The 14983-nt window shown below is 37.6% G+C and overlaps 1 protein-coding gene across 4 annotated transcripts in view; it reads left to right on the top strand.

The window, feature by feature from the left end:
- Positions 1 to 14983, top strand: part of LOC127456261 (anoctamin-1-like) — a 50923-nt gene that overhangs the window by 19954 nt on the left and 15986 nt on the right. For all 4 annotated transcript variants that reach the window (XM_051724668.1, XM_051724669.1, XM_051724671.1 and 1 more), the window contains 9 exons: positions 24 to 78; positions 3779 to 3830; positions 4086 to 4141; positions 4254 to 4301; positions 4817 to 4881; positions 5156 to 5290; positions 7574 to 7734; positions 7856 to 7938; positions 13343 to 13429. In XM_051724668.1, coding sequence (XP_051580628.1) covers positions 24 to 78; positions 3779 to 3830; positions 4086 to 4141; positions 4254 to 4301; positions 4817 to 4881; positions 5156 to 5290; positions 7574 to 7734; positions 7856 to 7938; positions 13343 to 13429 — 742 coding nt within the window. The remainder of the gene's footprint in view (positions 1 to 23; positions 79 to 3778; positions 3831 to 4085; positions 4142 to 4253; positions 4302 to 4816; positions 4882 to 5155; positions 5291 to 7573; positions 7735 to 7855; positions 7939 to 13342; positions 13430 to 14983) is intronic.

Here is a 14983-nt window from a genome sequence, read left to right as displayed (position 1 = left end):
TTGGTTTTATTTTTATTTTGCAGATTTGAAATAAAATCAAAAAACAGCTTGTTCAGCAATGCAATACGAGGTCGAATTGTGAGTATCACTAATAATGCAACATAGCAGGTCTGTTCCAAAACCTAGCAACCTGCCTATGGCAGCTGCCTTCTAAGGCAGCACCCTAACAGAAATGGAACCTCATAAGTGAATGAGTGCATTTACAAACATAAACAGACATGCACACAACTAGGGGTGGGCAATATACAGGTCTTATCGATATACTGGTAGAAATGTGTCAACTGGTAGAATGTTTTCGAGTATCCTTTATATTAAGGTTATGCACAATGCCGCCGCATGGAAGTGAATGCGCGTTTCAATCAGAAGCTGTGCTACAAACAATCCGGCTGTTCTGCCAAAAACATGGAAAGAGTAGCGTTCACACTAAGTTACCCCAGGAATTATTAAATAACACCTTTATTAACTGTGCATTTATATCTTGAACAGTGGCAAGAAAAAGTATGTGAACCCTTTGGAATTAGCTGGTTTTCTGCATTAACTGGTCATAAAATATCTTCATCAAAGTCACACGTATAGACAAACACAATGTGCTTAAGGCAACAACACACAAACAACTATAATCTTTCATGTCTTTATTAAACACATCCCATTAAACATTCACAGTGCTGTGGAAAAAGTAAGTAATCCCTTGGATTTAATAACTGGTCGATCCTCCTTTGGCAGCAATAACCTCAAACAAGTGTTTCCGGTATCTGCAGATTAGACCTGCACAACGTTCAGAAGGAATTTTGGACCATTCTTCCTTACAGAACTGCTTCAGCTCAGCCATATTCTTAGGATGTCTGGTGTGAACGGCTCTCTTTAGGTCATTCCACAGCGTCTCTATTGAGTTAAGGTCTGGGCTCTGACTGGGACACTCCAAAAGGTGGATTTTCTTTTTTTTTAAGCCATTCTGTAGTGGATTTACTTCGATGTTTAGGGTCATTGTCCTGCTGCATCACTCAACTTCTACTGAACTTCAGCTGGCACACAGCCACCCTGACATTATCCTGTAGGACATCTTGATAAACTTGGGAATTCATTTTTCCCTTGATGATGGCAAGCGCTCCAGGCCCCGATGCAGAAAAGCAGCCCCAAATCATGATGCTCCCTCCACCGTACTTCACCGTTGGGATGATATGTAGTGCTGCATGTTCTTCCCAAACAATTCAACCTTAGGGCGTTTTCACACCTAGTTCGTTTGAGCTCTCCAAGCACTCTCAGAGCGGTTTAACGTGTATATTTGAACAACCCAAGTGGTCTCAGACCCCCCAAAAGGACCCAAAAGTGATTCGTTTGTGGGTCCTTTTGTGGTTCGATTGATTTGTGCGATGTGAAAGCGAAGAGGTACCAGTCCGCTTTGCATTTTAAGACATAAGTACCTCATGGCTTGCCATACATAGCTGCATTACATACTTCATATTTCAGTCACAATTTACTGCTCACATATGGGAATTTTAAGCGAATATAGATACACCATGATTACCATGAAGTGTTTTTGTGTCTCATATTCCATTCTTGTATTATTTGAGCACCTAAAATGAACGGACCGGCCGCATTCAGAGCAGAGCAACATGTTAACTCCCACGAAAATACAAACGAGGATTTTTATAATTTCACTTTAATTTTATTTGTGCAATGGCAAATGTTCATGGCTCATACACACAATGTAAATGACACACAGGAGGAGATGCTTGCTTGCTCTATTTTTCTCGAGATGATAGATAAAGAAACATATTTTCAAATGCACATAGAATTTCAAATGTTTTCCTTCATGCAAAATAATTGCTTGTAGGTTTTATCGGAGAGCCTTAACATAATGTGAGAGAGTGAAGAATTTAGGACAGATATACAGTATACATTATTACTATTGCATAGTGTAATATAATTGGCAGTGCTGTCTGGGTTTTATAAATGTATATAAAATGTGACTCTATACCTGTGCAATAATTTTTAATGAAAAATTCAATATTTTTAAAGCCTTAAAAGTTATCATATAGCTCCATTTTATTATATGATTTCAAGTTAAATATCAATAAATTACTACTTAAGGTGCAGGCCTATCTGTCATAAGCATACGACAATTTGTATGACAATTACTTATCATAATAATTGCAATTATTTATGAAAAATTATTGTCAGCCAAATTTCATAATCGTGACAGCCCTAGCTGCAATGGGGTCTGAGTCCTTAAGGAGCTGTGGTGTGAACAACAAGGGGTCTGAGACCACAATAATGTGAAGAGGACCAAAAAAGAAACTGGGTCCTCTTTTAAGTCCACTTAAATTGTGAACACCAAAAGCACTGAGGTCATTTGCGGCTGGTTCCCTTTCTGGATCACTTTAACTGAACTGGGTTTGGTTCATTTAAAACATACTATATGTGAAACCACCCTTAGTTTCATCATTCCACAAAACATTTTCCCAGTAGTGTTGGGGAGTGTCAAGGTGGTCTTTGGCAAACTTCAGGCATGCGGCAATGTTTTTATTGGAAAGCAGCGGCTTCCTTCATGATGTCCTGCCATGAACACCATACCTGTTTAATGTTTTCTGTATAGTAGACTCATGAACAGAGATGTTAACCAGTTCAAATGATTCCTTCAAGTCTTTAGCTGTCAAAGGGCAAAGGGCACACTGTGTTCTGCGGTGTGCCATTTGAGTCATCTTGGCTGGACGGCCACTTCTAGGGAGAGTACCCATAGTACTAAATTGTCTCCATTTATAGACAGTTTGTCTAACTGTGGACAGATGAATATCTAAGCTCTTCGAGATAACTTTGTAACCCTATCCAGCTTAATGCAAAGCAACAATTCTTGATCGTAGGTCTTCTGAGATCTCTTGGTCCACGTCAGCAGATGCTTCTTGTGAATAGCAAACTAAAAATGTTCGAATGCTTTTTATTAGTCAAAGTAGCTCTAACCCACACCTCCAATTTCATTTCATTAACTAGATGCCAAGTTTGCCAACTCCTGACTTTAATTAGCTTTTGTTGACGTCATTAGCCTAGGGGTTCACATACTTTTTCCAACCTACACTGTGAACGTTTGAACGATGTATTCAATATGTACAAGAACAATACAGTAATTTGTATGTTATTGATTTAAAATGATTGTGTTTGTCATTGTAACTTAGATGAAGATCAAACCAAATTTTAACACAAAATTAAACATAAAAGCAGGTAATTCTAAAGGGTTCACACACTTTTACTTAACAGTGTAAATACTTGCCATAAACATTTCCAGAATCCAATAGAAGGCTTAATCCAAAACAAATATGTGAGCTTCAGAATCAAAGCAAATGCTTATAAGTTAAAAAAGAAAAGGCTCATTGGACTATCAGGCAATTCAATATTTCATAAATAATAATAATAATAATAATAAAAGCAGTTCACTTTTAAACATGGTTACAGTATTGTTCATTTGTCTCTTACAGTATGTCTGTCAGATCCACTTGTAAAATGCAATTAAAAAATTGTCCAGCAAGAAATCTGAGTGGCTGGTTAATTTTTTCATTTACCGTCTATCTTTACGTGATACTTGCGAAGTTGCGACGCTATCTTACAGTAGAATTTGGCCTTCTTAGGCATAATAGGTGTATTGGAAATTTGCATTTGATGCCTTAAATTGTATGTCTCGGTAGCCAGTTCACTAGGTCTCGGAAAAGAGCTTTAGTATATGTGTTCAATTGATTTGTTATGTTTTAATTTATTTATAAATGATCGAGTCTATACTCTCTTGCAGGTTTATGAAATTCTGAGGCGCACAGCCTGTACACAGACCTGTCAAACTATGGGTATGTTCTTGGGAATCCAAATGCTTAAACTCCGAAATTGTATTACACCTTTTTTTAAAGGTGATGTGTTTTTTCGGAAGTCTACAGATTGACAAATTCAATTGCAAAATGGATTGCTGTTAGACTGTAGGCCATTGATAGTCTTATGTTCAATGATATGGAAATAAACGTAACAGTATGTTATATATATATATGATATAATATATCTACATTACCGATATTTTATTCACTTATTTCTTTTAATTTCTGTGTTAGGCATTTCGTCATTGTTAGCTAAAGGGGTCTATGACTCTGCCTTTCCTCTGCATGATGTAAGTATTCATCGCATCCAGTTTGAGTGGAACTGGTTTGTAATTGTGTGTCAGTTCAGTGTAAAGATGTGATGTGGCTTGGTAAGAGCTCTGCGTGTTTTCATTGCTGCAGGGAGACTTTGACAGCTCAGATGATAGAGAGCATCGCAACGACAGGCAGGTGAGTCCTGCAGTCTGCTGTGATTGGACAACGGAGTGTCACACTGTGAAGTTTAGGATGAGCTTTTATTCCATTGATAAAACAGCAATAAGCTGCTTATTCTCAGAGATGTGGGGGGTTCTGTATGTGGTTAAGAAGTGAATTAGATAGGCTTTAGGGAGAACAGTTAAAGTAATACAGTAGTTCAGCCAAAAGATTAAAATTCAATCATCATTTACCCACCCTTAGGTTGTTCCAAACCTGCATGACTTCCTCTGTGGAACACAAAAGGAGATGTTAATGTGACAACATCAGTCACCATTCACTTTTATCACATCTTTTTTTCCATACAATGAAGGTGAACGGCGACCGACGCTGTCAGTTCCTAACATTCTGCTTAACATCTCCTGTTGTGTTCCACAGAAGAGAGAAAGTCAAATGGGTTTGGAACAACATGAGGGTGAGTAAATGATGCTTGAATTTTTATTTTTTGGGTAAACTGTCCCTTTAATAAGTGACCGTTGTGTGTTTTGCAGATGTTGCATGAAGAATGGGCCAATTATGGAGTTTTCTTCAAATACCAACCAATGGATCTTATCAGGTATCAGAAAAGACACGTTTTACGACCATCTGGTTCTTTGAGAGAAAGATGACATTACTTTTGGAGTACACAGATGGTCTTTGACTGGTTATTGTTTCTGCAGATTTCTGTGGGTACACATTCCTTGCAGACTTGCTTATAAGTAGTATTTTGAAAACAGTATTTTTGTGTGTTTAATTGCACCTTATGGCAAACACCTTACGAGAACTTTTGACAAACTTTGCATTTGTATGTTTTGTAACTATTGTGTAACTTATTTACCTGTACTCAACAGGAAGTATTTTGGAGAGAAGATAGGTCTGTATTTTGCCTGGTTGGGAGTGTACACACAGCTGCTGATTCCAGCCTCGGCTTTAGGAGTCGCAGTATTCCTGTACGGCTGCCTCACTGTAGACACCAATGTGCCCAGGTAAACACACATAAATATAAAAATATGTTCCTCTGTGGACTTCACATCGACATTTTTTGTTCTTAATGTAAGGATCGTTGACAAATAAGGTTCTCCGAGATGATAACAATGAGAACATTTTTAAAACATGCAATATTTGTGTTCATTGGTTTCATACATTCATGAAAAACATTTGAAGACATAAAAAAGTGGTGTAAGCATCAAGTAAAAGTTATTAAAATACTTTCCTTGTGGGGCCTGGGTAGCTCAGTGGTAAAAGACGCTGGCTACCCCCCTGGAGTTCGCTAGTTCGAATCCCTGGCTCCAGCCAGGTCTCCTAAGCAACCAAATTGGCCTGGTTGCTAGGTAGTGTGGTCACATGAGGTAACCTCCTTGTGGTTTGTGAAGGCTCCACACATGCTATGTCTCCATGGCAACGCACTCAATAAGCCACATGATAAGATGTGCAGGTTGATGGTCTCAGACACGGAGGCAACTGAGATTTGTCCTCCGCCACCCCGAATCACTACATGACCACGAGAACTTAAAAAAAAAAAAAAAAGAAGCACATTGGGAATTGGGCATTCTAAATTGGGAGAAAAAGGGGAAAAATTAAAAAAAATCAAAATACTTTCCTTGCACCTTGAGTGTACACAACTTGATCATTAATTTAAAAAAAGTTTTCAAAGTAAAATATATATATTTTTACAAATATCATGAACTTTAGGGTCACATATGTTAAAGCAATATTCCGGGTTCAGTTCAAGTTAAGCTCAATCGACAGCATTTTAATTTCAACAAATTAATTTCGACTCGTCCCAAATAAACAAAAAATAAAAAAAAGCAAATATCAAAGTGAATGGGGGCCAATTTTTTTGTGAGTTTAAACACAGAAATGTGAAGCTTATAATTTTATAAAAGCACTTACATGAACTCTTCTGATAAAACTAATGTATTATTTGAGCTGTAAAGTTGTTTAAATCATCATTTTTATATTCCTGATCATTTCTTAGGGTCACTCCATTTGACCTGAACAAATTTAGCCTTTTCAAAAACAAATTCAAAATTTCTGATAGTTTTTAAAAATGTAATGACAGTCATGAGAGTCTATAAGGGTATTCTCTGTTTTTTGTTTTGTTGTTGTTTTGTTATGGCTTCCTGCATGTTGGTTACACCACCTGACTTCAGTTTGGTAGACAAAAGTATTTATAATATTTTTATAAATTTTTTCCCATTTTTCACCCAATTTGGAATGCCCAATGCTTTTAAGTCCTTGTGGTGGCGTAGTAGTCCTTGTCGTAGTGATTCGCCTCAATCCGGGACCATCAACCCACGCATCTTATCATGTGGCTTGTTGAGCACGTTGCCATGGAGACATAGCGTGTGTGGAGGCTTCACACCATCCACCGCAGCATCCACACTCAACTCACCATGCACCCCACCGAGAACGAACCACATTATAGCGACCACGAGGAGGTTACCCCATGTGACTCTACCCTCCCTAGCAACCGGGCCAATTTGGTTGCTTAGGAGACCTGGCTGGAGTCACTCAGCATGCCCTGGGATTCAAATTAGCGAACTCCAGGGGTGGTAGCCAGCGTCTTTACCACTGAGCTACCCAGGCCCCAAGTATTTCTAATATTAATAATATTTTAAAATGAAATTTTACTGTTTTTTTTTTTCAAGAATTTCAGCTTTTAATGAGACTTTTATTTTTTTAGACTGTCTCCAGACAGTTTCACCACTTAGACATTCTTGACATTAAGCCCCAGGAAAAATATCTTTCAACGGAGTGACTCCAGTCAGGCTTCCTAAGCAACCAATTGGCCCAGTTGCTAGGGTGTGCAGAGTCACACTGGGTTAACCTCCTCGCATGCCAAAGTGGGGAGAAATGGGAGAAAAAAAATATATAATAATAATAAATAAATGACTTTAAACTGAAATAAAATTAAAATATATATATATATATATATAAAATAATCGAAGTTGAAGTGTATTCAAGTAATTGTTTTGAGTGAATAAAAAAAAATATATTTTTTATAAATATATAACTTAATAGATCCGGACAAAAAAAAGCTACAGTAATTATAATTTCTTTAGACCAAACCAAATGTGTCTTTTGGAATATTTAGATTTGAATTAAGACATTATTTAGTCCCTTATGAACCTCTTTTTCTTGTGGAGATGCTTCATCAGGTTTGGCTGTTCTTATGGCGACGTCTTGGAATATTTAAATGTACATTTACTGTAAAGATTTTGCTGATATAATGATTAATTTTCTGTGTCTCTCTCTGTCTCTCTCAGTCAAGAGATGTGTGATGAGCGTCTTAATTTCACCATGTGTCCTCTGTGTGATCGTGTGTGTGATTACTGGCAGCTGAGCAGTATCTGCAGTACGGCGCGTGCCAGTTATCTGTTTGATAACCACGCCACTGTGGGCTTCGCCATCTTTATGTCCCTCTGGGGTATGAACACTTCTACTGTGTCTTTAATAAAAAACAATATTAATAATATATTGAAAAGTGGTAATATAAACAGGTATAAACACTATGTGGATAACTTTGATAATCGTGTACATGTGTCTAGCGGCAGTGTTTCTGGAACATTGGAAGAGGAGACAGCGATGTCTACAGCACAGCTGGGATCTGACAGGCATGGAAGATGAGGAGGTGAGAACTATCACAAGCATTTTAGAGTTCTAGGAACATGACAAAACACGGCCACAGAAAACCTCTAATATCCAATACTGTATAAAACGGATAGTTGAGACTCTGTGGTTTAAGTTATTGTTAAACAACCGATAAAACTATTTTGTTAGTGTATAGTCTAACTGATTGATATATCAATTAACCAACATTTCACACACAATATGGACAGCTTTTTTATTATTTCACCATCATCAAAAAGAAGTGTTGCATGTTGGCAATTCCATGTAAGGCACACAGACGTGCAGAGTGAGGGGCCGTTCATACAGGACATGTTCTTGCATTAAAAAACAACTGGATCCAGCACAGCGGAATGGAAACTTCTCACATTTTCCGGTTTGGTACGCAAAAGTAAATGAGCTAAAGTAGTGAATGGGAGACCAAAGCGATTTATTTATTTATTTTTTATTAACCCTTTATACTCTGGTGTATTTTTGGGCTGCCGCCCGCTATTTTTCACACTCAAATTTAAAAGCTCACCATTCACACATACTGTGGACTAATTGCAAAAAACATGTCTCATTAAAAAAAAATAATAATAATAATTTTTGTTGTCCTAATTTGTAAACCTGTAATTCTGGTTCCGTTCACTCTACCTCACTTTGAAAAGACTTAATTTATTCCACTAGATGGCAGCAAGTACTAGAAAAAATAAATCACATTCCATCACAAAATGCCGATCTGAAATGTAGGTGGCGCTCTAACGCATTTTAGCCCTCACAGATGTGCTCGTGCATAGACATTCTAATCTAATTAAGTTCATGCACCACCTTCAATGTTTCATCGAATATCTCGGCCTCTGAGTGGACTAGAAGCTCAATCAAGATGCCATTAGAAAGCTGCGATCCTCCCCTTTGTGATGATATATTTTATATTTTATCATCAATAGTCAAAAACATATTTTTCTGATGATTTGTTTAGCATGCTTTTCCTTCTGGATGGCATATTTTGTTCTGGATATCTAAGATATAACATTGGATTATTCAGCCACGCAAGCTCACAGACAAGTAAACAATGGCAAATAAAGTTTTTGGCTATTTGGGGCTTACAGCAGCAGTTATTGCTGCATAATTGAGACGTTTGTATTTGATGACTTGAAGAAATCATATTTTACTTTGTGATCATTTTGAAAATCTTTCGAACTGTGGTATTAGGTCAACAAATTTAACCATACAGTCACATTCCTGAGAATGAACTGATATATGACTTATCTGTTTAGGTCTTATGTGAAGGACTTTTATTTTCATATAAATATTTCTACCCCATTACCTCTAGGGGGCGCTAATATGCTACGTGAAATTTTTGAGGCCTTATTTTGATATTTTAAGTAACATAAATGCGGAAGTGATGGTTACAAATGATTTCAAATGATACCTCATATGCCTGACTTATGTATAAGGAGACTTTAATGTTTTAAGCGCAAACGCTTTTCATGATATAGCATCCCCCATCAATATAACACAAAATATAAATGTCATTTTTAAATAAATGTATACAAAAATAAGTCTGTGAAAAGTGTCCATGGAAAAGAAGGTCTCGAGACCCATTTTTAAAAGTTTAAATTCTTTAACATGACTTTACATGCAAGTCGCTTAAAAAGCCAAAGATCTATCTAGCACGTTTACATAGACCAACAATTAAAAAATTCAACAGATGGACACAAGAACATGTCTTCTTTGAACGCACCCTGATGCAAAGAGAAATATCAGCACTCAATCAAATTAGGTGACAGAAACAATGTCTGCAGTTCGGCTTCATGTCATGGCTAACGACACTCCTTAAAGGAATATTCCAGGTTCAGTACAAGTTAAGCTCAATCAACAGCATTTGTGGCATAATGTTGATTACCACAAACATTTATTTCGATTCGTCACTCCTTTTCTTTAAAAAAGCTAAATCTTGCTGAGTGACTCCAGCCAGGTCTCCTAAGCAACCAAATTGGCCCGGTTGCTAGGGAGGGTAGAGTCACATTGGGTTAACCTCCTCGTGGTCACTATAATGTGGTTCTCGCTCTCGGTGAGGCGCGTGGTGAGTTGTGCGTGGATGCCGCGGAGAATAGCGTGAAGCCTCCACACGCGCTATGTCACCGTGGTAACGCGTTCAACAAGCCACGTGATAAGATGCGTGGATTGATGGTCTCAGACGCGGAGGCAACTGAGATTCGTCCTCCGCCACCCGGATTGAGGCGAGTCACTATGCCACCACGAGGACTTTGAGCGCATTGGGAATTGGGCATTTTAAATTGGGGAGAAAAAGGGGAGAAAAAAGAAAAAGCTAAATCTGGGATCCAGTGAGGCACTTTAACAGAATAATACATGTAAGTGCTTTTATAAATTTATAAGCTTCACATTTCTGACTTTAAACCCTCCAAAAATTGGCCCCATTCACTTCCATTGTAAGTGCCTTTGATTTTTGCTTTTTTTAAAGAAAAGGAGGGAGAAGTCGAAATAAATGTTTGTGGTAATCAACATTATGCCACAAATGCTGTTGATTAAGCTTAACTTGTATTGAACCCGGAATATTCCTTTAACTGTGGTAAAATCAATGTAATGCACTGCCTCACGTGGCTTATTTCTTAATACAAAAAAGACACTAAAATATAACACTAAATAGCTGCCATCTCAAAAGCATTCCATATTCTGACCTATGAACTCATAAGGACACAGATCATAAAGCATTGCTGAATATAATGCTACACAGTATCCTGTTCTCTTTAGTACCAAAACAACAAACAGACCCTCGGTTTGACTCAAACAGTGTCTCAAATAAACTGTTCAATAGGTTTATGAAAACAAGCTTTCATTGTTCATGGGGGGTTTGAACCCTTCACCTGTGTGTGTGTGTGTGTGTGTGTGTGTGTGTGTGTGTGTGTGTGTGTGTGTGTGTGTGTGTGTGTGTGTGTGTGTGTGTGTGAGTAATAAGATTGAGTTCTGCTTAAAGCATTGAGCTGAGTGGATGAAGAACTTCAGGCTCAACAAGACTCATGAGAGACGTTCTTACATGAACAACAATGTAGTTCAATTAAACAGCACATTATACAGTGTAAAGTGGGATACATATGGATTCCTGTACTTTTTAATAGTATCCCAAAGGAAAGTTTAATCACAAATGAGATCTCTTTATTATCTCAGTTGTCTGTTTTAGGCAGGAATGAGATTAAATGGCGCAAATAGAGACATCATTTTTCTTCACATTTTTATCCTGAGAAAAAAGACTCCTCTAGAGTATCAGAAGAGATCTCAGATATGTCTCAGACTGTGCTCTGGTACCAAAGTCTACAATGAAAAGTCAGATATTTCAATATGAATCCAGACCAAATGGGAGCCATGCAATCCACATTTTATAGTTCTTTACTCTTACTGTATGTCATTAATTGTCGCATTCATTTCTATTTTATTTTAAAGCACTTACACTTGAAAAGAGACGCACGACCCAATGTTGTCTGGCTTTTTCGAATCTGATGGCTCGTCAGCTCTTGTGACTTTATGGTATAGAAAAGCAACCTTGTCTCATAGAATCACGTTACTATACTTACATTTTTGCAAAATTATTTTCAGGTGGCTCGTTATACGAATAACTGCAATTTCTAGTGAAATGAACACTAGAGATGCTTCAATAATATTTACTTTTATTCACTTTCACACAAATCACGAGTAAAACAGCAGATTATTAATTCATAAACATTTACTTTTTGCCCTGTTCCTCACACAATGCTATCTTATGACATCTAAACACTTTTACTATAGTGCATGACTCGTTTTAACATTTGCATTACATAACCAACAACATGTACCAACTTGTTCATCTGCGATCAAATTGCACGGTAGCTCAACTGTTAGAGCGTTGCACTTGCGATTTAAAGGACCGGGGTACAAATCCTGAAGAGCGTGCGAGTCAACACGTGACCTGATAGTGTCTACAAAATGACATGGAAAGAAGCACTACAAAATGACGTGGTTGTGTTTTTGTTTTTTTGTTTTTTTGGACACTATTGGTTAGGTTTAGGTTTAAGGTTTAGGGTAGGGAGGTCGGTTTTGTTGATTTAAAACTCGATAGAGCATTAACCTTAACCTCATCTGTTTAGAAGAATATTTAACTCGCTTTTAGCGCCACACAGTGGACATTTCGCCTCGGAACTGCCACGACACGTGTAATGAACCACATAATATCATTTTGCTAAAATATTGCCACAGTTATGACATTTTTATGAGGTCAGGCTCTAGAAAAGTGCAGTACATCGTCATACAAGTATTTGGACATACTAATTGGACATACTGCTTTTTGCATACTATGTAGCGAGAAGTATGCATATATGGACAGGAATGGTAGATATGTGTGTCATATTTTACACCATATTTTTCTTTGCTTTGATGCTGACCAATAGGACAGAGCAGAGGTAATTGATTATTTACTTGTTCACTTTCCCTCTCTCTTTTTCTCTTCGTCTATCTGTCACTCTCTCTCTTACACACACAAACACACACCATATTTCTCTTTCTACTACGTGCTACCATCCCCCACCCTCATTCTCTGTCCTGTTTGCGATTTTCTGCACAGCAGGAGGGTCAGTTTTGCGTTTGAATCCATGATGACGCTGTTCGATGAACCAGCCCTGAATTCATGGGTGGAGGAGAGATTTATGGTGGATTAACTTTGTAGTAACCTGTGTGCCAAGAGATCCTTTACCGTGATTTTATTAACATCCATTAACCCTGATGCCATAATCCTGACAACAATGCACTTGCCAGATAATTGTGACCTTTTTTGTGTAGTTGACAATGCTACCTGTTACCTGAAAATACAATCTACATCATCAGAACATACATGTATTACTTATCCTTAACACTGTATGTAGAACATAATATACCCCACAATATGTAACAATATCCTGTCATTAATCTTCCTTGTTTGATTGCTGGTCTAACTGATTCGGTCTACAGCACTCATCTTAAATGTGTTTGCATATTAACCAGACAAACCCAGTGGGTTATGTGTTTTTTAATGAACTACCTTATCAGCCAACGCACACTTCAAAATATTCCTATTGTTTGTGCATCCTTGCCTCAAGAATAGAAATTGATTGTATGTGTGAGCAAAACAATTATATGTATAGTATTTGTGTATGTGAATCCAGTTTCTATGGAGACTGTTTTGCTTCGGTATAAGCTTGTGTGTGTGTCTAATGTCATCCTCAAATTGCTATTGCTTTTGGTGCTTGTTGACATCTATAGAGTCCTAGATCACAAAGCTTGATGTACAGTATGTGTGTGTGTGTGTGTGTGTGTGTGTGTGGTGTGGGTGTGTGTGTGTGTGTGTGTTTGGAGAGAGGGAGAGAACCTAACTAATATTGTAAATTTTTATATCTCAGAATGAGCTGCGGCCAGCGTATGAGGACTTTCTTCAGAAGAAACAGCAGAAGAAGGCAACGAATAAGAAGAAGAAGAAGAAGGAAGAGGTTAATTTCACTAATATGTACACAAATATCACTTTGATTTTAGTGTATGGAAACAAAAACAAAATATACCTTAACCCAGTGAGGGCTCCAGGGGGGTACATGGAAAGAATTGTATTTTGCTTTGTTTAACCTATAAAACAAAATGGGGATTAGGGCTGGGTAAAAATGCTGATTTTTTCCGATTCATTTGAACGATCTCGATCTCGATTCTTAAAATCCCAAGATCTATCTTTGAATATTTATTCACTGTGTTGAGTGTAAAAGTTTGGTTTGACCTGTTCCATTTAATGTGTGTCCAAAGACGAGATCCACCAATCCAATTGAACACATCCCATTAAAAATTCACAGTGCTGTGGAAAAAGTAAGTGAACCCTTGGATTTAATAACTGGTCGATCCTCCTTTGTCAGCAATAACCTCAAACAAGCGTTTACTGTAGCTGCGGATTAGACCTGCACAACGTTCAGAAGAAATATTGGACCATTCTTCCTTACAGAACTGCTTCAGCTCAGCTATATCCTTAGGATGTCTGGCAAAGTAGCCCCAAATCATGATGCTCCCTCCACCGTACTTCACCATCAGGATGATGTTTTCATCTTGGTATGCGGTGCCCATTTTACGCCATACGTAGTGTTGCATGTTCTTCCCAAACAATTCAACTTATTTTCATCAGTCCACAAAAAAAAATCCCAGTAGCGTTGTGGAGTGTCAAGGTAGTCTCTGGTAAACTTCAGGCACAAAGCTATGTTTTTGTTGGAAAGCAGCAGCTTCATTTATGGTGTCCTGCCATGGACACTATGCCTGTTTAATGTTTTCCATATAGTAGACTCATGAACAGAGATGTTAATCAGTTCCAATGATTCCTTCAAGTCTTTATTTGTCACTCTAGGGTTCTTTATTACCTCATTGAGCATTCTGCGGTGTGCCCTTTGAGTCATCTTGGCTGGACGGCCACTTCTAGAGAGAGTACCTATAGTACTAAATCGTCTCCATTTATAGACAATTTGTCTAACTGTGGACAGATGAATATCTAAGCTCTTCGAGATAACTTCATAACGCTTTCCAACTTTATGCAACGCAACAATTCTTGATCATAAGTCTTCTGAAATCTCTTTTTTGCGAGACATGGTCCACGTCAGCAGATGCTTCTTTTGAAAGGCAAACTCAAAAAGTTTGAGTGCTTTTTATAAGTCAAAGTAGCCCTAGCCCACACCTCCAAACTCGTTTCATTAATTGGATTTTAGGTTTGCCAACTCCTGACTCTAATTAGCTTTTTTTGATGTCATTAGCCTAGGGGTTCACATACGATGTTTGAATGATGTATTCAATATGTACGAGGACAATAAAATAATAGTATAAAATGCCCCTGTACTACAAAATATCAAAATGAATTTAAAGGAAATATTTCAGGATTTTCTCTTTCCTTTTTTGATCTTCCTTTAATTGTTCTGTAGTAAGTGATTATTCAGAGTTATGATAAAGATTACACAATATCCAATAGAACTCCAAGAATCAAAAAGTCCTGTTGGAATTTTCGTTAAATTGAATTTCCATTT

This window comes from Myxocyprinus asiaticus, chromosome 18 (assembly GCF_019703515.2).
Source record: "Myxocyprinus asiaticus isolate MX2 ecotype Aquarium Trade chromosome 18, UBuf_Myxa_2, whole genome shotgun sequence".
In the NCBI taxonomy this organism is placed as follows: Eukaryota; Metazoa; Chordata; class Actinopteri; order Cypriniformes; family Catostomidae; genus Myxocyprinus; species Myxocyprinus asiaticus.
This window is presented reverse-complemented; position numbering and strand designations above follow the sequence as displayed.